At 43.7% G+C, this 23,066-nt stretch overlaps 1 protein-coding gene across 12 annotated transcripts in view; it reads right to left on the bottom strand.

Moving 5' to 3' along the window:
- Positions 1-23,066, bottom strand: part of NEDD4L (NEDD4 like E3 ubiquitin protein ligase) — a 307,610-nt gene that overhangs the window by 46,101 nt on the left and 238,443 nt on the right. For 7 of the 12 annotated variants that reach the window (XM_090285449.1, XM_090285450.1, XM_090285453.1 and 4 more), the window contains 9 exons: positions 19,439-19,500; positions 19,172-19,274; positions 17,416-17,582; positions 11,666-11,795; positions 10,370-10,546; positions 7,967-8,041; positions 6,284-6,343; positions 835-966; positions 223-339 (listed from right to left, as the gene is read on the bottom strand). In XM_090285449.1, coding sequence (XP_090141575.1) covers positions 223-339; positions 835-966; positions 6,284-6,343; positions 7,967-8,041; positions 10,370-10,546; positions 11,666-11,795; positions 17,416-17,582; positions 19,172-19,274; positions 19,439-19,500 — 1,023 coding nt within the window. The remainder of the gene's footprint in view (positions 1-222; positions 340-834; positions 967-6,283; positions 6,344-7,966; positions 8,042-10,369; positions 10,547-11,665; positions 11,796-17,415; positions 17,583-19,171; positions 19,275-19,438; positions 19,501-23,066) is intronic. The other 5 variants (XM_090285451.1, XM_090285443.1, XM_090285444.1 and 2 more) reach the window with 3 other exon arrangements.

Raw genomic sequence — 23,066 nt, forward strand, 5'->3', positions numbered from 1 at the left:
GGCCTCAGCCGGGGGAGACCGAGAAGCAGGTGAGAGTCAGGGGTGCGAGCTGGGCGGAGCAGAGAAGCACGAAATCAGGCTGCACGAGAGCACCCTTCACCACGAACACACCGAGGGATGAGACAGGAAGGGGCTGTAACACTGACGTCCAAGGGAAGAGAGACGCAAGAATGAGAAGTCACAGGAGAGACGTGACCCCAGTTAGAGGAGTAGCCTTCTCACCTCCAGTGGGGCAGATAAAGTTACTGTTGGCGAACTGAGGCTACGGGGCCGGCGGATCTGAGGCTCGATTAGATGGTTGTTACCGCTGGTGGATCCAGACGCACCATCTTCTGCAAGCTACGTTGGAGGCAAACACAAGTTAGCTTCACGTGAGCATCTCCGTGTGTGTGTGTGTGGCCCCAAACAAAAACACAGCCACAGTAATGAGCAGTTTGGCCTATTAAAAGCATGGAGGAAATGATTAATCATAATAATGGGGGGGGGGTGAGGAAACATTCAAGGGAAATAAAAATGAATCACCAGCCCAGCATGAAAACAAGCTTCTGGAGAAAGGGGCTGGGGGTTGGGAGAGATGCGACCCATTATCATAGGCTCTTACGTTGAAAATATCTTTCGCGTGACATTTAAAAAATATACCCTGGGACAGACTGATTTGGGGACCAAATTCTTCCTTAGGCATAGATTACACTTAAAATAAGGCATGTTCTTTGTGGGAAAAAAATGACTAAAACATGGGTTCTTATGATAATACATAAACATCAGCAACAAGGAGCTCTTGTACATTTCAGCCCAGACTGCCTGCCATCGTGAGTGGTCCGGTGATCTGCATACCTGCACGATAGGCCGCGTCCAAGTTGTGGTTCGATTGTTATGATTGACATAGTACGTGCGTCCCTTAGCATCTTTCCTTTCTTCCCAGCCTGAAGGGAGGCCCGGCGTGGTATGTACATACGCCACTGATGGCTGTTCGTGTAAGAAATCATCGTTATTTCATGCATTTGTTTTCTGATCAGTTTAATAAAGTAACGTACACCCAGAGAATTATTTTTTTCTCGACAAACTAAGTTCATTCTATTGGTACCTGAAACATTATGGTCTGGAAAACGGCAGATTTCCGGTACCTTCAAATCTACTGTGATATGAATGCCTAAAGAGTCCAAAATCTTACCGCATTCAGTTCTAATGCCCGGAAGTCTTAAATCTAAAGGTTGTTGCTCATGAAATAAGGAAAGAGAAAAATACAACTACCTGTTTTAGATACTAAATTCTGCTGTCAAGCTATATAGAGCTTCAAGTATTTCAAACTGTCAAATGTCACCCTCTATGAGAGGAACGCTCCGACTATCCTTCCTTCAATGTAGCCGCCACACGGATACTCTCCTAGCTTGTTCCTGAGTTCTTCATCAGCTGGGGGCCTTTACATTATATCTTTCATAGGAGGTCTGCATTTACTCCAGAAGCCTATGATCGAGAGGACTGACCGGGACATCCCAGCTGCCCCAGCTCAGGAAGCCACCTGGCAATGGGAGGCCGGAATCCCAAAAGCCTCATCACAGAGGCTGTATTGTCTGTGCATGCAGAGCTTGTCTCTTTAAAGGGTGAGGGAAGCACAGGCAGTTTCCGGGGCCAGAGACATGTCCAGGCTAGAGTGACTCTGTTTAGATAGTCCACATTAGATCAAAAAAGGATTCCTGGGGCACTTCTGCTTATAAGAAGCAGTCGGGGCGGAGAGCTCTGGAATAGGTGACTCAAGGAGGCAATGAGATGGACACTTGAGGTCAGCGCTGTCTCAGGAGGAAGCCCTGGATGTCTGGATGCTGGGTACCAGATCTGTAACTGGGAAAGGGGTGCTACTCTAAGGGGTGGGGGTCGGGGCTCCCAGGAGAATGTAAAAGAAGCAAGAGGCCAAACATGATGTGAGGTACAAAGGAAGCCACTTCTTTCTGGGCCCTTTCTTCCCTAATTAGGATCTTCTCACCCTCCAGATGTTTCACCAGCTGCTGTTTTCTCGATATTAGGCTAAGGATGTACTGGGTTGGCCAAAATGTCTGTTAACGTCTTTTTTCCACACGATGGCCCTAGTAGCGCTTAGTTGTCTTTAAGTTCATTTGAAAGAATTTTGTTAGACTGTGTTGTGACAGCTGTCAAATCAGCATGTATTTAAAAAACTTATCAAAATTGGTGAATTTCTGTGCAGCCATTTTAATAGTGAAGATGGAAGAAAATATGCAACATTTTTGGCGTATTATGCTTTATTATTTCAAGAAAGGTAAAAATGCAATGGAAATGCAAAAAAAGATTTGTGTGGTGCATGGAGAAGGTGCTGTGACTGATTGAATGTGTCAGAAGTGGTTTGGGAAGTTTTTTGGTGCTGTTGACATTTTGGCCAACGAATCCTTTGCTGTGGGACTGTCTTATGCATTGGAAGATGTTTAGCAGCACCCCTGGCCTCTGCCCACTAGGAGCCAATAGCGGGAGAGAGCCGACATACTCAGAATATCCACATCAATAAAGTTATTGGTGAAAATGAAAAATGTATTTTTTATTTTATGGAAAAAAACATAACAGACTTTTTGGCCAACTTAGTAAATCTCTGAGCCCAGCTACTGCCTGTGCTTATCGCATCGTCCGTGATCTTTACTGACAATGTGCTCTGGTAGAGAGGGTCCCATCAGAGGGTCCCCAGTCCACTTAGGACTTTAATTTGCATGATCAAGGATGCTATCATGTAATGAGGCTCAATATTCTACTTCATGAGCTCAATAGCACATTCCAGAGAAAAACTGAGGCCATGAAGCAGCTTGCCTCAATGGTTATTTCTAAAACAAGGCAACGCAAGATTATTTGCAAAAGAACCTTCTACTAAAACTAGCAACTACTTCCTTTACACTTTTTGCGATAAAGTCCCGAAGGCCCCATCATGGTGAATTCCACGACTCTGACCACACAGCACCCCGGATCTAGGTGCAGGGACTCAACAAGCGCAGAAGAAACACCAACACGCAGACTTGGTCCTTTCATGAGTATTTAAGACAGATGAATTTGTCTACAGCCTGAAGCTCTTCCCTCCCTCCTCCTCTAGTGGTGGCACCAACAGAAAGGAGCTACGTTCAGCCTACTTTTTATCTGGACCCTACAAAACCCAACTGCCAAGCAAAGTTAGAGCCCAGGTTGCACTGCAGATTGCACTCAATCTGTCTGTGTGGCAAAGCATGAGCTATCAAGCTATGACCTGCTATTCTTTATAGGATGACCAAAAGTGCTTTGTCTAAATAAAGTATTAATGGAACTTGTTGCTTTTCTTGCTCCATGTTGAGTTATTTTGGGGGGAGAGGCAGTTAGACAGGCTCCTACAAAACTCTGTGCTGGAAACCTTAAGGACAGATTTACAGTTATAACATCCCTGGCAGGCTATTTATGAGGAGCCCGATAAACTAAAATAGCTTGGCGGAGTTGCGGATACTCTCAGAATTGAGTTCTAAAGCTGCATGACTTCCAGCACAGTATTCCAGCAACCAGGGTATTTTTGTAGACCGAGTTAATAGGACTAATCAGATCATGGAAAATTAGGAGTATAGTAGAGAACATTGCATTTGATTAAAATGTTCATTCTACCTTCTATTGAGAATTGAATTGGTAACTCATAATAGAGTTCCATTTATGTGAGATGGTGTTGTTAAAATGTTTTATTTTTATAGATTTCTTTCCAAATGATCATGGAGAACAACCTGTACTGATGGTTCCACTTGTGACTCAAAACGCTGCCTCCCACCAGGACTCAGTGAGGGAGCGGGTGGGACTCAGCTGCTACAGACAGACCATGGGAGGGGCTGGCCCTGGAGCCGCAACCGAACTTCACTGCCACGCGTGCATGCGTGTGTGTGTGTGTGTGTGTGTGTGTACACACATGGGCGTTCCATTCTACCTTAAGAAACAAGTTAATTAGTCACGAGATAGGTGAAAACTGCTAGTAAACTTAACTGAACACTCCCCAGTTTTTCATCTGAATAGACGACTGTGTTTCGTAACGCCAAGTACCCATCCCACCACGGCTTCATAGCGGCTCCATTTATTTCATGAGAAAGAAGAGCTCAATTAATTAGGTTTACACCATAAAAGTTTCAATATGCTTTTACAGATGATAAACGTTTGGCACTCTAACAGATGCTCTGAAATTTGCTCAAACCCTGCCATTCCTGTCTCCTCAGTTTATTTTAGGGTGTACACAGCAAAGGCCAAAAAGACTGTGCTGTCCCCCTCGTTTTATCTCAGAGAGGGCTGGCGCTTAGCTAGCTGGGAAATGTACTGATTTGTGGTAAATCAAAGGGTTGTGTTCTCCAGGTGAGAATCAAGATTTGTTCTGCTACAGAAACAGAAGCACTGCCAAGGAAAGATAGATGTACCAGGACGGTTAATGCAACATGGGGTATAAGACCAAAATGAGCGGGGCAGGGGGCTGAATGCTTATCAATGTGGGAAAATTATCTAAATGGGTTCATTCACACCACTGAATATTACATAATTATAAACACATCCCAGAGGAATGACTGTAAGTGAAAAATATCAAGATGCTAAGTAATCTGTACATGAGGTCCCATTCTTCTGTGTGTGTTTGTGTATGCGTGTGTGTGTGAGAAGAGAACACGGCTCCAGCACGAGTGTACATGTCAGTGTGGGGGCTGACACGGAGAGGAACCGAGGGAGGAGTGAGACGGATGCTGCGGTAGGAGACCGAATTGGGAAAGAGAAAGTGAAGGGCACTGGAGACGAGGGAGGGTGATTGTGGAAAAGAAACAGATGTGATGCTTTCAGACCGACTGAGACTTCGAATGTGGCCATAAGTTGCCTTGTCGCAGCCAAAAGATGACCAGGTGCGCAGGGAGCACGAGAGTAGGTAAAACATTTAGAAACTAAGGCCTATGGCCCAGGCCTTAGAAATAAAAAAAGGAGAACAAACTTGTATTTTTGACTCATTGGTGGGGGAGGGGAGAGTCCCGGCAAGAAGAAGAGCACCAGAGCGATGGCCACAGGAACCTCGTTCGGATAGTCACTCTGTCCTGCCAGGAGGTGCCTACCATTGAGCCCAGCTCTCTCACAAGCTGTCTATCCTGTCACTTAATGTCACAGCCACTGCGACGCTCCAATACAAACAGCAGGTTCTGTGGCTAGTAAAATGCAAAGGTGGATGGAAGACGATGCTCATTAGCACCGAATTCTATTAAAATTATTTCACGAAATGATCTCCACCCTGCAGCTCCACTGCCACAGAAATTTCTAGTGTACAGGAGGAAATGTGCTGGTTCATGGGGAAGTTCGTGACTTCTACTGGAGACTGAGCCTGCCCCGCCCCACACAGGGCTTTCACAGAAGTTACTGCGGCTCAATAGCTTAAATGAGGGTGATTTTTGCTCAATGTCAATTTGACTCACCTGTGTACAATGCTGGGCATTAAATTCTAACCATATAACTAAATTGTTCCTTTAAATCATCAGCATCCTGCAGAAAATTAGCACTTGTGTATGTATTTAAAGGTATTCTCAAGTAATAAGCAGTTATAACCAACTTATAACAAGGGTGTAACAGTAAGGAAAATTCTTCACATAGCTATAGCAGCTCAAAGAATAAACTGTAAGCTAGCCTGTCTGTAGGGATCAAACAGAAAACGGGCAATGAAGATACATGGTCAAACCCATTATTTAAAATAATGAATAATACCAATATCAGATACTTGGCTTAGACAAACACCATTTTTTCTAGACCTTTCAAACTTCTTCAATGCTCCCTCCTCCCCGGAAGTATATGAACACTTGTTCATTCCTGTGAAGAGAGTCCCTGGGGGCAGAAAAAGGTCACTGGTTCAAGCTCATGATACGTACAGAACATTGAGCTGAGGGCTTAAAATGTGGCAGAGAAAACACACAGGAGACAGCTCTGTGCACAGCCGAAAATTCACTTGTACAAAATCGCCTTCAGTTCCTGCGGCTTTCCCGATTCTCTCCTGACCCAATTCATTTACCCAACGGTCCCATGAAATGTACGTAACTGAAGCTTGACAGTGTTCTGAATAAAACTATGAGACTAAAACCGGTTCAATTTGACCCAGCACCTTCGAATGATGTGAAAGTGAGAGGTTTCAAAGAAGAACCGTGTGCATCTCTGCCGCACAAGAAAAGCTGATGTCATCCCCCAAAAGAGGAACAAGAGAGCATGTTCACCATGATACACATCTTAACCCAACCCGCAGTTTTGCCCTTAAAATTCTGATCAAGGGTAGCATTACCGTGGACGCCTCACCGCCCGTGACAGTTGACGAGCGCGCTCTCCTAGCTGGGGCACTGGGCTGTTAAATGACAATTTACATCAGTGAAATGTACTTAGGGAGACCACCCAGCGTTGACTGAATCAGGAATCACTGCTGTGTCGCAGCCAGGAAGCAGGTGACATGAGTCAGAATCCATTGAAAAGCCATCCTGTCCAAGGAAAGCTGAGCAATCACTGATGACCAGGAGAAAAGAAAAGGTCCCTATTGATCCCCCCACCTGGAGAAGCCTCAGGGTGCAGCCTTGATGTGGGTGCACAATGAAGTGACGCCCTCCATAAAAATAACGTGCAATGTCTTATTCAAAAAAAAAAAAAAAAAATGCAAACCCCTATGGTTTTGCACCCACTGTGAAAGAATCAGGAGGTTCTTAAATCTGTCAAACTCCAACTTCAAGTAAAAAGCTACTGGTGATCAGTGAGTTCACAGCTCCTCAGAGCACAGGGAAAGAGGAGGGCTCACCAGCTCCCAGGGCAATGAGCTCTTGGGCAAGGAAAACCAACAAGGATTTTGAAAAGGAGAGAAGATGCCATTAATTCACCAAGGAGAACCACAGAATCATTAGGCCGAGCCCCACTAGTCCGTCACAGCTGATTGTTGGTTTTGGGGGAGGTTTGGACTGAAACCCTCTCAGAAAGGATGCTCTTATCAAGCTTCTTGTCCACCAGCGCATCTGATAGAGGGCACGGATGTGCATCTATTATTTGACCACTCACTCAACTAGTGTACTCATTGACTCATTTTGTCAACATAAAAGACTACAACCTAGGCAAAAACATCCCTCTGGGTTGTGCAAAAGAGTACACGGTAGAGAAGACACTGGGATTTCCAAATCTGTAAGTGCACTTTTTCCCCGTCACACAGGATAAAGTATTAGTGCTAAAAATGATTGAGGATTTGTAGTCATAAAAATATGGGTGATGGTCAAATGTCCAAATGAACATGCGAACACCACCTCTTTTCTCCCCCATAAGAAGAAACAAATTTGCATAACATTTCTTATTTTTAGGGTGGATACCAAGCATCTTCCAAGGCAGTTCTGGTCTGCCTGCCAATTGGAATATTCATGTTTATATACATCCTATATTACTAAACACCCACCACTCTTCCATATTTGCTGCTAGTTATAAAAATTGTGGGAGAGTGGGAATGAATGATAGCTAATTCTTTAGTCAGTACAGCTGCCTTTAAAGAGAAGGCACAGAGGCAGAGTGGGGTTAAGAGTTTAGGCCATTAGTCATAGAAAGCCATACTTGCTCCCAACCCAGAAGAGTTCTTCCTATTTAAAAGGATTCAATATGTTCTTAAAATACAGGTCACTGAAGCACAGCTTTAGTGACTTAAGTTAATTAAAAAAAAATTAATTATCAATGTATGCTTTTAGGTAAGTCAAGTGAACACAATATAACTGATATTAATTTGAGTGAAAAACTAAGCAATGAAGTTTTCACCTTCGAAGACTTTGATGGCAAAAACCACTCTTTGTAGTGGAAATCCACTCTCCTCAGGCAATTTGCTAGGAAATTTGAATGCTGCATTTATATAGTAAATGGATTTGCACAGGAAAAACTCTTCCTCAGTAGCCCTGATGATTTTCAATAGAAGCCAAAAGAGCCCACGGAGGATGGGAAATGAGTGAGTTACCGGTGGTAGATGCGCCTGCTCTGCGACCACCTCCGTGACGCTGCAGGACCTCAACCTCGAGGAGGGCTCCCTCTGCTGGAGGGGGGAAGGACATGACGCATCAAGGAAACAAAAACACACGTTGCATTGGCTTAAAAAACACACCACTCGATCCCATTCCCTATGCTTCGATAACGGAAGGTAACTAAATGAAACATTATCTTTTCAAAGTAGCAAGAGCAATCCCTTTGAGGCATGCTATCTGCAATTTTCATTCTCAGTGTTCTAAGCAGACTGTGGTTTTGACTGGTCCTTAGTTACAAATAACAGCAAGAAGTAAGAGAACAAGGACAAAACATGCAACATCCACCACAATCCTCTAGGGCTGCTCTAAAAATGGAAATAAGAAGCTGGAAGTCTTATAATCTGCCTTGGGATGCAATTTCTAGGTAAATTCTAGTGAGATATGCGTAGAGGAAGGATACGGACATGTGGTGATTAACGCGTATTGACTCTTATCATTGGCAAGGAACCTACTGGATTCTACATCCAGAGAAACTCAAATATAATCCTGTGCTGCTTCTGAAGGCTCAGGTAGTTACACTTTGAGCTTCTCAACGGAGCTGAAGTTGTACAGATAAGGAACGAGTAAAAATAGTGAGGTTAACCTCATAAATCTAATGTGTAATGAATAATGTTCCTCTCACTTGTTTACATTCATCTGCGTTGTTTTGTGTTTTTTTAAAAAAAAAGCCTAACCGATCCAATCAGAGAACATAGCAGGTGACACACACGAGAAGTCAGGGGTCTGACCAGCAACATGTTCATCCATGGGATAAGTTTGTGGCATTTACTCGTTTTTGATATTTTGCAATGACACCTCCAATGGCATAACGTCAAAGAAAGACTGGGACGGTGAAGGGGAGGGACTACGGGTGTCACCCTGTAATCATTGCCACGAAGGAGTCATTCTTTAGCATAAGTTCATGCTGTGGTTCTGTAATAGAGTGACCCTGAGCTCAGCTAGAGAGGAGTCCTGTACTCTCCTTTTTCGTAAGCATTCTTATTGACTAGTTAACCCAGACTCAACACCATCTTAAAATAATTCTTACACTTGCACTTGGATGCTAAAGACACTTTATACAGCTTGAGTAAGTATATGCAGGAGCTCCTTATACAAATAATTAGAGATGCTAACTTAATATTAATGCTGAAGAATATTACAATTTTCCACTTGGTAGACCCAAGGTGTATAATTGCTAAAATTATTGTAGTTCTTACTTCCTTTCATAGGTTTTAAATATATGGCTTCTTTGCTTATATTGTTTCCATGACAACAGCTTTACCAATTCTAATATTCCATTTATGCAAGCTCTTTTTTTCCTGACCCTTTAGTACTAAATTTTCATCTCAGTGGTGTTTCTTTTTCTGAAAAAACAGTCATAAAACTTGAATATAAAAGTACATTAATGAAGTAATCTCTGCAACTCACAGAATATGGGTAAATGATGTCTCTTTCAATAAAAACACCATAACGGAAGAAGTGACAATTTTGTATTTACTTGTGTTTACATTTTATGCAGTCCCCCTATCCACTTACATTTTATGTGATTGTAATAGTGACTATTTTTCTAGGATGCCATTTTCAGTGACATGGCTACCATCTTTACAATAGAACATCTTTAAGCTCCATCTCTCAAGAAGCTGAGGCTGCATTTGTTCTTAATTTAATGTATTAGCAGGAGTTCTCGTAGGCCTTTTCTGTGCAGCTTTGTATTGTCAAAACACAGAGGTCTTCGTGGCTGATTTTGCTGCTTCTCATCGGGGTTGAGTTCCACCTGAAGCTTCTAGAAAGTGTCCCTCATGGTCGAGAACCCACATTCAAAGGCTACCACTGACATCAGTGTCCCAATTCCACAACGCTTCTCAAGGACTGGTTTTCTGGGGATTGGGAGGTGGCGTCTACCTCTGAGTCTAACTTCATCTTGGACGAGTCACTTAAACACTGTGCCTTTGACTGTGAACTGAGGATGATAGATGTACAGAGCACGGCTTAAGAGGACGGATCAGGAGGCCCAACACCTCCTAGTCCCAATGCAGAATACCACCTTCACGGTGAAAGCACTTCGTGTCAACTTTGACTGGGAGAGGACATGCTACAAGGTTAAAGCTGGTAATGATGGAAGCCAGGGACTCATATTATTCTTTTGCATTCTTTTCAAATCAAGACGAAGCCTCACCTGCTTGGGCTAATTTAGGTATAACCCTGCTTCTCCTGGGTTAGGAGGAACTTTGGAAAATGTCAAGAGTTATCTGGGATCTGGGAGACCCTTGGTCATTATCTGCATCTAAGGCTCTCTTAAAGCAACAAAAAATGATAAAATACTTGGCTTAACTTCTCCCTGGAACAGGACGATTACTTACAATCAAAGAACCAAACTGCTCCCCATTGGAGTCCGGAGTGATCTGAAGTCTCCTGCTCAGCTCCTCAGACAGCTCTTGAGGGCTGGTCCGAGAGCCAGGGGAGGAGGGCGGAGGGGGCAGCGCCAGGCTGAGGGAGTCTCCAGTGAGAGTCATTTCTTCAGAAATGGTCTCCCAAGGCTATCAAGGAATGAGACGCTGAGTTAAATGCTAGGAATGAGGACTCCTTCCGTCCCCTCCCCAATAGTGACCATTCTCATAAGTATAATTAACATTTACTGAGTACTTAAAAGGCAGGCAATCTTCTTAATAACCATGACCAAGATATGACTACTACCCTAATTAACAGATGAGGAAACGGAGGCACAGACGGTGACTTGCCCAAGGCAACAGAGATAGGAAGTGGCATGACCCGGTCTTGAATTGAGGAAGCCTGGTCCCAGGAGCTATTCTCTTAATTCCTTTATAATCCCAGCTCTCTGAGCTGTGACTTACTTCCAGCGCTTGTTACTAAATGCATGGGTTAAAAAATAATCTTGGGAACTCACTGGTGATTTCCACGTGTTTTCTTTTACTCTAACTGCTGAGGATTCATACTGAAAACAGCAGAGATGCTATAATCTGTCATTATACACTGGTATAAAGTAACCTTCAGTAAACTTTTTCTGGAATCATTAATTTTGCTTTTCCAATTTTGATCACTGGAGCATTTTGTCAATGATCTTCTTCCTAACACAATGTCTTTAATGGATTTCTAGTAAATAAACAGAGTCATTAAGGCAGCAGAGAAGTTAAGATAATTGTTAATTTGTTCTTCAATTCATAACTTTCCCCTCCAGTAATTTACCATAAACATTTCAGGGGAAGATTATAAACATTTCTATTCACCCACATTTGTACTTGCTTGGTAATAAAGCTCTTTTGTGATGTCAAAAGTCTTCAGGAAAAACTTGTATTTGGTACCCAAACAAGTTATAGGGCTCAAGTGCTCAAACAGAATAACCACACTGCCATTTAATAAGATGTGGTTAGACTCTGGGGGGAAAAAATTACAGCGTGAAATATTAAGATTCCCATACAAAAAAATAACGTCATTCCCTTTTGTAATGATATAGATATATGTCTATATCAAACGTGGTTCTTATAAGCACTTCCTAAATTAATGTCCTGATGGTTGTCAGTCAGCCACGATGCCACGAGCTTTCTGTTCCAGACCGCTTTTATGGGGAAAAGAAATCACAACGCAGAAGCCAGCGGGGGACAAGGAAGGAGAGGCGCAGAGCTGGGGGCAGCGGGTACCTCGTTCTCTCCGCCCTCCGAGGGCTCCGGCTCCAGGTCCTCACTGATGTGCCGGCGGGAGCGGAAGCGCCGGTGGGCCGCCTCCTGGTTGATCTGCCGGATGTTGCTGTCCGCCTCGGAGGACGCGTCCCTGAGGGCGAGGGGAGGGAGACAGGAGGCCAGTGTTGGTAAGCGGGCCTCTGACAAAGGCCAAGTGCTCACCAGGGCCCATACACCTACTAAAACGCCAGTGCTCTCATGTTAAACAAATGGGCAGTGAGACTTCTTCCACCATATTTTTGCCAAAGTATAGTTCTAGGTTCACTTCCATCAAAGAAATATAGCTTTTAAATGCACCCATCACAACATTTGGGTGTCTTTCAGGCACCCACATCAAAATGGACTGCCATCTTTAAGAAAGATGAGAAATCAGGGCCCCGGTGATGTCAGGCCTCTCCCAGGAGAGGTGTCAGGTGCGACACTTCTGGAAGTCTAGCAATGACAAGGGAGCAACTTTTGGTCATTAACAATGGAGCATAGTGTGCATAGTACAAGTTCAAAGCTAGGATCTGGAGGGAAGAGCTCGTTACCCAACATAAATGTTGTTAATTGCTGTGGATCTCACGTGGACAGGATCTCAGAATCGGGACATGATATTTCTTCCCTATCAAGTACTCTTACACATTCAAACATCAGGCGGAAACCTCCCAAATGCACTGGGGTTTGAAGAATACTGATACCTCATACTCCTTTTTGTTTTCGTTTTGGTCATACAACTAACTCTTTGAGTTTAGGATCTGAAAGCTTCATTTCTATCTTAAAAACTGTCGCAGTAAATTCCAGGCCACTGTCCTTTGGGAGAAGTACAACTTGCAGGCTTTTAGAGTAGGACTTTAAATGTCAAGATGTTTTTCGGAGAAAACTTACACAGACTAATGCGACAAGACATTATGTTCAGTTAACAAAAAATGATGTCACAAGTTAGTATTTCAAAATACTTGAAAACATTATTTCAGACTAACTGAAATACAATTATTTATTAAGTTGCCTCATTACAGATGTTTCCTAAAACATAGGTTTTAAAATTTTAATACAGTCTCAAACTAACGAATAACTACCTCCCAGTAAAGAGCCCACTGGGTCCCTAAATAGTGACTAGTTTGTGACTAGCAGGCCCATATGCAAATAAACAGGTGAGTCAGTAATACTCGTTTCTGAGATAGTCTACGTACTTCCAACAGACATCTTTACACTATTAACTTCACTGGTCAAGGGGGTAGCATAAAGGTTAGCTTTCATTTAATCCATATTAAAGCGATAATTCTTTATCATGAAATTCTAAATGAATGAAGTTTTACTATATCTGCATACCCAATATACAAACTTTTGAACTTAAACAGATATATATGGCCTGCATATTTTAGAGCAATAGTAAAGAATAACTAGACTAAAAATAGTACACTAAATAGAGATATCTTCGGAAAAACTGACAATTATGGCCACATAGAAAATAAAATCAAGGAAATCGATTATAATACTAATGAAATTTCTGAAAACACAAAAATAATAAAATATGACACTATTGAATATATTAGAAGATGTAATACTGTTATTTGTGGTTTTAAGCTATTGCAATCATTTTTATATGATATTGATTTCTTAAGCACACAGTGATTATAAAAAGCAATTATAAGATATTACAAAACTCACAAAAATCAGAAAATCAGAATGATCAGAATACCCTCCTAAGACATGTAAAATATTTCAGTGATGTCTAAGAAGGCCAAGGAAACTTTACATGATCCTGTTTTACTTTTTATTGAGGATGAAAGCAATATCACTGTATAATGACTGGCTTTACTTAAAACTATTTTATATATTAAGAGTTGCACTGAAATTTTAAATCTTCACTTGAGATATCAGTCCTCATTTATTCAACACCAAGCGATGGCTGTGTGCCGAGTCTCACACATACTTGAATTGTTACATGAGTGTCTGAGAGATTGAAAGTAAAATAAAAGTTTTCATATTACTATGTCTGCATTTTATATCTCTCAGAAGCATACAAAATTCCATTATTTTGGAAGAACGATTTTTTTAAAAAGGGGCATTTAAAATCAAGCAAATCCATCTTCCTTACCCAACATGCTCAAATAATTCATAGTCTGTGTGGACCAGAAACAACTAAATAGCATAAAGAAGCAAGATAACTCTCAGTCTGAAATTCTAAACATGGGCTTTTAGGGTCTTTAGTGATAAAATGAAAATGTTCACACCATGAAGGGCTTCTGTATTTAATTAAATAACTGAAGAAGAGGGTTTGGGATTACGGTTGTTGAAAGTGACTGGGAGTTTAAACAGTCACTAATGGGAAGATGAACATGTAAAAATATCTCTAATCTGACAAGTTAAAACAAAAATGGCTTTATTTGGGGCAAGAAAAAATTTAAGAAAGAGCTATTTCACTTTTTTCCTGTCGTTAATGTCACATAGGTATTCTTCATTGGACTTTCATGGGCAAGAAAAACCACAAATTTACCAAGATCAGCATGTCACATCATTCATAGTCACATACGTTAGTGACTATAATGATGGCCTGAGTTTCCTAGATATGACTAAATTACTGCTAAGACAGGGGAAGACATACCAAGTGTTATAGAGAGCTAGAAAAAAGCGTGAAAATGAGTGAGTTCAACAAGTTCATCTTCATTCATAGTCTTAATGTTATAATTTCTCACCATTTAAACAAAATTATAGTTCTTACAGTAAAAAAAAGTTTACAGTTGATGTTTAAATAGGGCAAGGGCAAATCTAAAAACTTCAGGGTGTTTTGAAAGCCACCCACCATCAGACTTGAGGGGGCTGGGGTATCGTCTATGGTCACCCTGCTCTAAAGTACGACATCCAGGCCTAAACCTGCCGGGACCTTTCCGGAAGCCACGGGCCTGTCATCACTTTCAGAAGTGGCTCATCTGCAGTTATTCCTTCAGTGAGAGGCACTGGCTGGGCTCCGACCTCGTGCCAGGGGCAAAGGGTGGATCTGTGAACAAGAGGTCCCGTCCCTGCTCCACCAGGGACTTAGCACACCCTGTGTTCTGGGCCGGGACGGGGGAGGCAGAACGTTTACAAGGACGCCCCACTGAAGAGCCACGGCTGCCAGAGGGGGGGGGACTGGTCTGACAGTAGCCTGGGGAAGGGGCATGCTCCATGTTGTGTTGCTTTGGGGTGCGGGGAGAGGGGAGTGGCACAACCGCAGAGCCGAAGACAGAGGAAGGAGTGAGAGAGCAGTTGCGTGCTGTGCTGCCACTTCGGGGCGCTGCACGTTGGGGCTGGGTGGGGGAGGGGCGGGGGCGAGCCTGGAAGAGACGGAGGGTGCGGGTGGGGGTGGGGGTGGAGAAGGACCTTGTCAGAACCGCCTGAGGGCACCGAGGTTTTTCAGGCGGTTGACGTTTGGGACCCAAGCCTGTGGTAGACTGGATAGGAGCTGAGAGCCACCCAGAGAGTCTCTGTTGGCATATGGAAACCAGGAATCACTATCTGAGCTCCTCAGATACAACCGTCTAATAAAGACACTTCTGAGCACCAATCTTCCTCCAAAGAGTCCTGTAGTGTTTTCTGTGGAGACTGAATTATGAAAACAATTATCCTTGAATTAAAACAGTTCTGTAATTCTGGAAGGCTTCTGGCCAAGCCAAATCAAGTGAAGGAGGAAGAACCCCAAGCTCTCAAACAGTTCAGGCGAGATGGAGCGGTCGCTGGGGAACCCACGCTTTCCTTGCACAGCTCTTCTCTCGTCCTCTAGGGGTCACGCCTGCCAGAAAGGGGCCCCTCTGTGAATTCCGTCCCGGGCCCGGCGGGCGTACTTCCTGGCTTTGCCTCTCCTTTGAGCACGGCTGCACTCACTCATGGCGACAGTCATGTCCCTGACTTCTCCCTAAACTACATGGGAACCTGAACTGGGATGAGGAGCAGCATTTTTCCCTTGTTGCTTCTGCACTATGGGTCTGCCAGCGGGACACAGCTTGCGTCTTCTGTTTTGGTGCAGTTCTGTTTTGGTGGACACTGCCATCAAAGATGGCATGTTTAGAAAAACACAAGACGTGTTTTCTCAGTAATTCCCTCATTTGCTTTGCAACTCTGTGAGGTAAAGGAAGTTGCCATTATCACCAGGGAGCCCCCAAATATAGACTTCCGTTTATGTGACAATTATTAATGAAGCTGAAGATTCTCCATAGATGTATTGGTCATTAGTATTTCTTCCTTTGTGAGTTGCTAGTGGTCACTTTTCTACAGAGGTTATATGACACTCTGGTCCCCAAGGAGTGCTATGTTTTAAGGTACTTTATTATGATTTTTAGCAAAGGTAGATTATGGTGTTTTGCTTAGGGTATCGCTACCAAGATTCCACTGATCCCTACACATAACCAAGTTCAAGGTGAGTCCACTTCTTTTTTAACTTTAGTTAGAGTAGCCAATGGTTTACAATAGTTTTAATAGCTATGGCCATTAATCAAAGGCAAATAGTTAAAAATAAAATAAAATAAATAAATTTAAAAAAATCACTAAATCATTTCCATGGGAAAAAAATTATAACAAAGAAGAATTCAGCACCCCCCCCCCCCCAATGTTTGAGTATTCTTGCTGTCCTGGGAGCAATGAGCTGATGTCCAAGCTGAGCAGTCAAAGCAGACCAAGGACAGTGGAGAGTCACAAGAACCCACTTGGGGGCTTCAGAACGAATGGCTATTCGTCGTTGCAAGCTCTATCTCTAAATCAACAAAACGCAGACCAAACTTCTTGGCCACCTTCCCCACCCAGAGTCATATGCAGAATATCTTCGCAATTTCTAAAGAGAAAAGGGTTATCAACATCCCCATCCATCACACGGCTCATACCACTTGTTTCAAAAGTATCATTAGCAAATTTCCATTAGAGTCTGGGTTAAAGGGAAGATTATCTCACCAGATACACTTGGCAGGTTATATAATTCATTGATAATTGCCTCCTTAACTCGGCTGTTAGGGAGTTCATGATGGCTAGAATAATTTTTTCTTTTCCTTCTTTTAATACTTTGTTTTTCCTTTTTATTGCCTATTAATAGTTTTAGGTCTTGCTGTACACTGTGATTTAAAAACAAGCTACTTCAAATCCTTTTTTAAAGTAGCTGAGGTTTAACTAGTGTTTATTTCCCATCATCAAACCAAAAATTGCCAAGCAAACAAAACAGTAATCAGCATGCACTGCATCCCTGAGTCTGGGGAGGGAGCAGAATAAACAGTAATTACTAATTCTGAGTTTGCAACTCTCCCATGTGTTTCTAATTATATCAAGGAGTTGATATAGAAATTTCCCCAAAAGGGACAACAAAATTTTTGAGAGGGTTTCAAGATCAAATAATTAAAGGGACTAAACATCCAAAATTTTTAGGAAGGAGTTCCATTCTGGGTTAGTGAGACGAGGAAGCTGAAGAAGAGGGAAAGGATGTAGTCACCACACATAAGACAGATCCAGGAAGTGCAACCTCTGCTTCCTATTTCATGAGTCCAGACAAAGGAGACAGACAACATACACTGGTGCATAAAATAGCAGCACGTGATGAAAGGCAAGAGCTTCCTTATCACGTGCCGATGCTGGCCGGCTGCCGAGACCCCAAGCTCAGGGAAGAGGAGCCCTGTGGCGCCACACAGCCACCTGCTGTCCCAGACCTGAGACTTCTCTCCCAGCCCCGACCCCAAGAGCCAAAGAGCCGCCACCCCTCGCGCGGGACTCACATTAAGCTGGGTCGGTGCCACTGAGTGCTCCGATTGTTGTGGTTGACATAGTAGGTCCGCCCTAAGTTGTCCACCTTTTCTTCCCAGCCAGGGGGCAGAGGAGGCGGAGGAAGCTCCTCCTGGTGCTGAGAAGCCGAGTCGTTCGCGTCCACAACCTCCCACCCGTGCTGTGGAGTGAAATCAGATGCAAGGTCATGAGGCCGTTCATTAGGTGGGAGGCTGCGTCCCTGCTCCAGTGTCCTCTGGTTCTTGCGGTGGCTTTAAGTGCCACATTTGAAGAAATTCCCCCAAAGCGGTGAGAAGACCTATCCTAGAGGAGTCTTAAAAACATCGTGAGCAATGGCCAACTTGCGGTGCTGCCTTCTAAGATGCCTGCATTATAAGCAGCGACAGAGAGTTGGGTATGTATTGGCTGCGTTACTAAGTCATTTTGCTATTTCATGCTCCTTATTTTGACCTGAAGGCCTCCAGGGCTATACAAAGCCACCGCAATGGCGGGGGTCATGTTACAGCGGCGTCTTTTCAACACCTCCCTGAGGGGAAAGGGAGCTGGGAAGATAAGCCATACTGCACATGCTCTAACAAAACTCACAGCCCAACGAGGCCCGGGGCTCTGTCATCCCCAGGGAGGACAGCACCAAGGTTGGCTTTGGGAGTGAAGCTCCTACGCTGCGCCTAGTACCATCGCGGGAGCCACAAGAGGCGTGGGTGCTGTGGCTTTCTACTTAGATACTCCCCCCTTGCTGGGGCCACACAAACAGGCTTTATGGTTCCGGAGTGAGAGTTCCATTTTTGCGACACATATTTTAGGCATTAAGTATTCCTTCCTCACATCCCCTAATGAAGTCCCTGGAAAATTAAATAATTCACGGATTGCTGTAGTTGGAAGACTATAAGAGAGTAAAAAAAAATCTCCTTGGATTTGAGATAAAAATCTGGTGATGTGCTTGTGAAATCTTAACATTCATGACCGTCTACCACCCATTCACTCCTCACAGATGAAACACCGCCTGGGAATCCGACCACTCGGTCTAAGGAGCTTCTGCCTGACTTGCCCATAACACGTATCCACGCAGCACATGTATGTAACAGCTGCAAACAGATGTGCAAGTAAGCCCCAGGGAGGCCTTGTTTAGTGGCCATTTTCAGGACAAGAGGAGAGTCAGACAAAACAGCACTATCTGAAGCGTGTGCCAAGAAGGCACAGCGGGACCCACGGGACAGGTGTGTGACTAGAAAGTTAGAAGGTAGCTGGGCCAGGAGGGGAAAAAAGAAAAATCCTCTGGACAGCTAATTCCAAAATGGCATTTGCAGAGGGAAGCTGCCCTGACGCCTGCCGTCTATCACCTGAAGGAGCAGAAACCTAGAAACGATTTTCTAAATCCCTTTATCCACTTTGAAGCAGAGCCAAGTGCTAAACGGAATTTACAAAGAGCCGAGAGTCCAAAGCAATCCGAGAATTAAATTCGTGAGGGGAATGTCGCATAGGGTTGGGGCTGTTAATAAAAGAAGGGGTTAGCATTTTATACAGAGAAACCTCTCCAATTATCAGTGTCATAATGTACGAAGTTCATCTTTTTTCCCTAAAAACAAATGCACAGGTAGATTATCAAATATGGTTTCAGGGACACTTTTAAGTTTTTTCACATTTAAGCTTTATAAACTCTATTTCCTTCAATAATAAAGTCTTAAGGTGAACAAGGGATAGGATCCTGGGCAGGAAGGAGAGACCAAGGCCTGGGGCCCCGCCACTCACCTCCGCGTCACCCCGCTGCTCCCCGTTCTCTTCGTCTTGACCTCCATTTTTCGGCATGTAGGCCATTTTCAATCGCAAAAACCCCTTCACTCGAGATTTATGACTGCACGAGAGAAGAAAATTGGCTGTCAAGGCTATGACTTGGTTACATCTTTCATAGTTATGATGGCTTTTGAAACAGATGAAATAGGAAAGGTTGTTGAATCTTCCCCAGAGAAAACTAATAACCAAGGCATGAAGCCCGCCTTGAGCCCCCCAAAGCCTCACCTTCGTGGTCTGAGGAGAAAGTCCTTAAACGTGTAGGGTCGTTCCATGGTTGGGTCTTCTGTCTACGGGAAGAAAAAGGAAGTGTCGATACTTCTAATAGGTTGTATTTTTAGATACAAAGAACTGGATTCAAGAGAGCACATTTTTGTTTTGAAAGAAGGGAATGGTGAAGACAGAGCTGGTACCTCCACCAAACCTGACAATGAATGAAACACTTGAGAGGTCACAGAACTTAACCCACTCAAGATCCACTAGATGTCACTATCAACATCCGCTTTCAGGAGCCAACCCCAGCCTTAGACAAATGACAAAATGAGAGGGGTCAACGCCACGTGTAATTTCTAACTGCAGGGTGGAGCCCTCAGTCTCAGGCTAACGTTGGAGAACCAGTGGTCGCCGGTGCCTTCTTGTCACTGTCATTCGAGAAAACTCAAGATGGAGTTAACAGGAAAACATGCAAGACCTAATCTGTGAAGGCCATTTTATCTTATTTTTTTTTTGAAGATTTTTTATTTATTTTATTTTTAGAGAGAGGAGAAGGGAGGGAGAAAGAGAGGGAGAAAAACATCAATGTGTGGTTGCCTATTGCATGCCCCCAACTGGGGACCTGGCCCACAACCCAGGCATGTGCCCGACTGGGAATTGAACCAGCGACCCTTTGGTTCACAGGCTGGTGCCCAATCCACTGAGCCACACCAGCCAGGGCTCCAACCCAGCTTTTCTAACACAAGAAGTATCTCGTCCACAGAAATCGTCCCATGTGGCCTCATCAATCTACCTCTTGCTGTTGCTTATTTGATGAAGCTATGAATGCAACCACAACATTTCTCCCTTCTTCAAAGAAATCAAAAGACTGTGCCAAATCGGTTGGTTAAAGCAAGCAAGAAATTAGAAAAATAAACGTTACTATTTCATTGATTTTTAAATACTATATGTAGGAAAACCTTGAAAACCGAGACTCTTTGCCCTGACTGGTGTGGCTCAGCAGGTTGGGCGTCATCCCTCAAAGCAAAAGACTGCCGGTTCGATTCCCTGTCAGGGTACGTGCCTGGGTTGCAGGTTCAGTCCTTGGCTGGGGTGTGTAAGAGAGGCAACCCATTGATGGCACGATTGAGTCCGAGGGCCAAGAAGGAAAGTGAATCATGATTCTAAAACGACTTTCTTTCATCTGGAAGCATTCGTTAAGTATAAGGCCCCGAGGGATCAATGAGCATCATCACTCTTTACTCTTTCCTGTTAGGGGACAATGACAGAGGTCCTGGCCTCCTCAGACCACTGTGGTCAATAACTGAGGTAGTGACCCTCTAACACGCAGCACACCCCCTGGCTTCACACTATCTTCCCCGCCCGCCTCTTCATCTCCCTGGCAGAGCTCCAGCTCGGGCTGTCACAATGGCCCACAGGCCCATCGGGACACGTAACTAAACCAGGGACCCAACGCTGGCCAGTGAGCCGAGGAGGGCCCCGTGCACCAGGTCCAAGAGGCCAGGGTGCCTGTGACTTCGCAGTGCACATCCACGACGGGTCTGCTCCTAAACCAGTCCCTAGAGAGGTTAAGGTCACTCTGACCCTCTCGTTTTCCTAGTAGGTTGCCTGGGGTCAGGGATTTTATAGCTGAAGAATTTAAAATCAAGGTTTTCCATTGCAACCACCAATGTGCACCGGCAACTGTCCCGATATGCCTGGAGGAATCCAGCAAGGGAAGCAGGTTCTTCAGCAAACATCATTACTAAGTTTAAAATATCCCCTTTTCAAAAACACACCCTCAAACACCACAGAACAGAATATTTAAATTAAAAATAATTTCCTAACAATCAAGAGAGATTAAACTAAGTTCAGTTCTGCTGCCCTGTGTCTTCTCCATCAAGCTCCTGATTTAGGAAACATCTTCATTCCAATGTTGTCAACATCTAAGGCAGTTAAATTGTTTTTTTAAAGAATAAAGGTTCATGGTATCTTGGGGCAACAAGAGAAGGCCTCATTCCTGATTTAAAGTGCCTTATAGTAAATAAGTACATGTGTATGTCAACATGGAAGCATATTTAACTACTTTGCTAATATCAATTTTAAAAACAGCAAAAAATTACTACTCTTTAATTTCTATAATCCCAAGTTTCAAGGCCTTTTCTTATTAACTAAATTATATATTATCAGTATGTTAGATATGCATAACTAGAGAGAAACAGCCTTGGGAAGGGGAAGAAAGATAAATGAGAGAGCACCAAGTAAAACTGATGGGTTTGGGAATCCCTCCAACCCCTTCCTGTTATAGGCAGATTTGTACGTTGACTGTCATTATTTTCAGGTTATATGCTAAACATGACTTGAGCAAAAATTCAGCTCCCTCCCACAGCCAGAACCACACCTTTTGACCCAAGCCACTCTGATCTGATCCTCCTCACATGTGTTATCCAGTATGGAAGCTGTTGGCCATATGTGCCTTTTTAAATTTAGATTTTAATAAACTGAAATAAAATGGTAAATCCTGCCCCTCGGTCACATGAGTAATACCTCAAATGCTCAGCTACCGCATGCGGCTACTGCATTGGGTGGCAATGCCAAGCTACCTGAGGGAGGGACTTGCCTCTCTGACCCCTCCTCAGGTTAGATTCATGCCTATCAGCAAATAACCTGCAGAAGGAATAGACCTCTATTAGCTGATGAGGCTATATGAAATTAATTAATGATCAACCACCCGATCGGATTCCTTAAATCTTGAGAAGGGCCAGGGCAATGGCCACTCTGACCCACATTACTACTCGCCATTGTCTTCTCTCATTGCTAATGAGAGAGCTTACCTAATTTCTTTTGTCTACAATTTGATGATTTTGACAGATATTAAATCCATAGGCCATATATACTCTGCCTTGACAATGGTCAAGAGGCTATCAAGAAAAGAGCAACCATCATCCACTCCACAAAATATATTCAAATGCTCACTACCCATTTTACACACCCATGCTTACTTTATCACACAAAATATATAACAACAAGGTATAATTTCCGCATAAGCACCCTATAGGTATGATCTCACACACACACACACACACACACACACACACGCAAGTTCAGCTCCAAGGCCATGTCTGTTCAGCATATGCTAGTTGGGTTCCACTGTCACTTCCAGGATAAGAACGTACCTTCACCCCTGTCCTGTTGCTTCCTCTGTGGTCCATCTCCCAGCCTGCAGTGGGCTCCATAAAGCCAGTCAATTTTAAGTGTGGAGATCACGGCACTCCATAGGAAGCTCACGTTTCGGCAGATGCAAAATTGGGAGGCTCTGTCACACAGCTGGCTCAGCACCTCCTCTTTAACTGGCTGCTTTCTATTCTAGCCCCGAGCCTCGGCACCCACCATCCCCTTCTTTCAATGCTCCTTCTTGTCTCCACCAAATCCAAAGCCCAACTATTCCCTCCACTGACTTGGTGTCTAAAGAGAAATAAGTCTCCTCTCCAGGGGTCCCACCCAACCTTTCGAAACCATTCTGCACTCAACCACTCAAACAAACAAGGCATTGTTAGAGCAAGGTGTTTAGCAATTTCACTTCTGCCTCTTAGAAAATATTAGTGCATCATTTGCCTTGACTGAGAGGTGATTTTTACATTAGGGAGAGGGGTGGTTGGGGGCA

The sequence above is a fragment of the Furipterus horrens genome, unplaced genomic scaffold (genome assembly GCF_987537825.1).
Source record: "Furipterus horrens unplaced genomic scaffold, mFurHor1.1.pri manual_scaffold_8, whole genome shotgun sequence".
NCBI lineage: Eukaryota > Metazoa > Chordata > Mammalia > Chiroptera > Furipteridae > Furipterus > Furipterus horrens.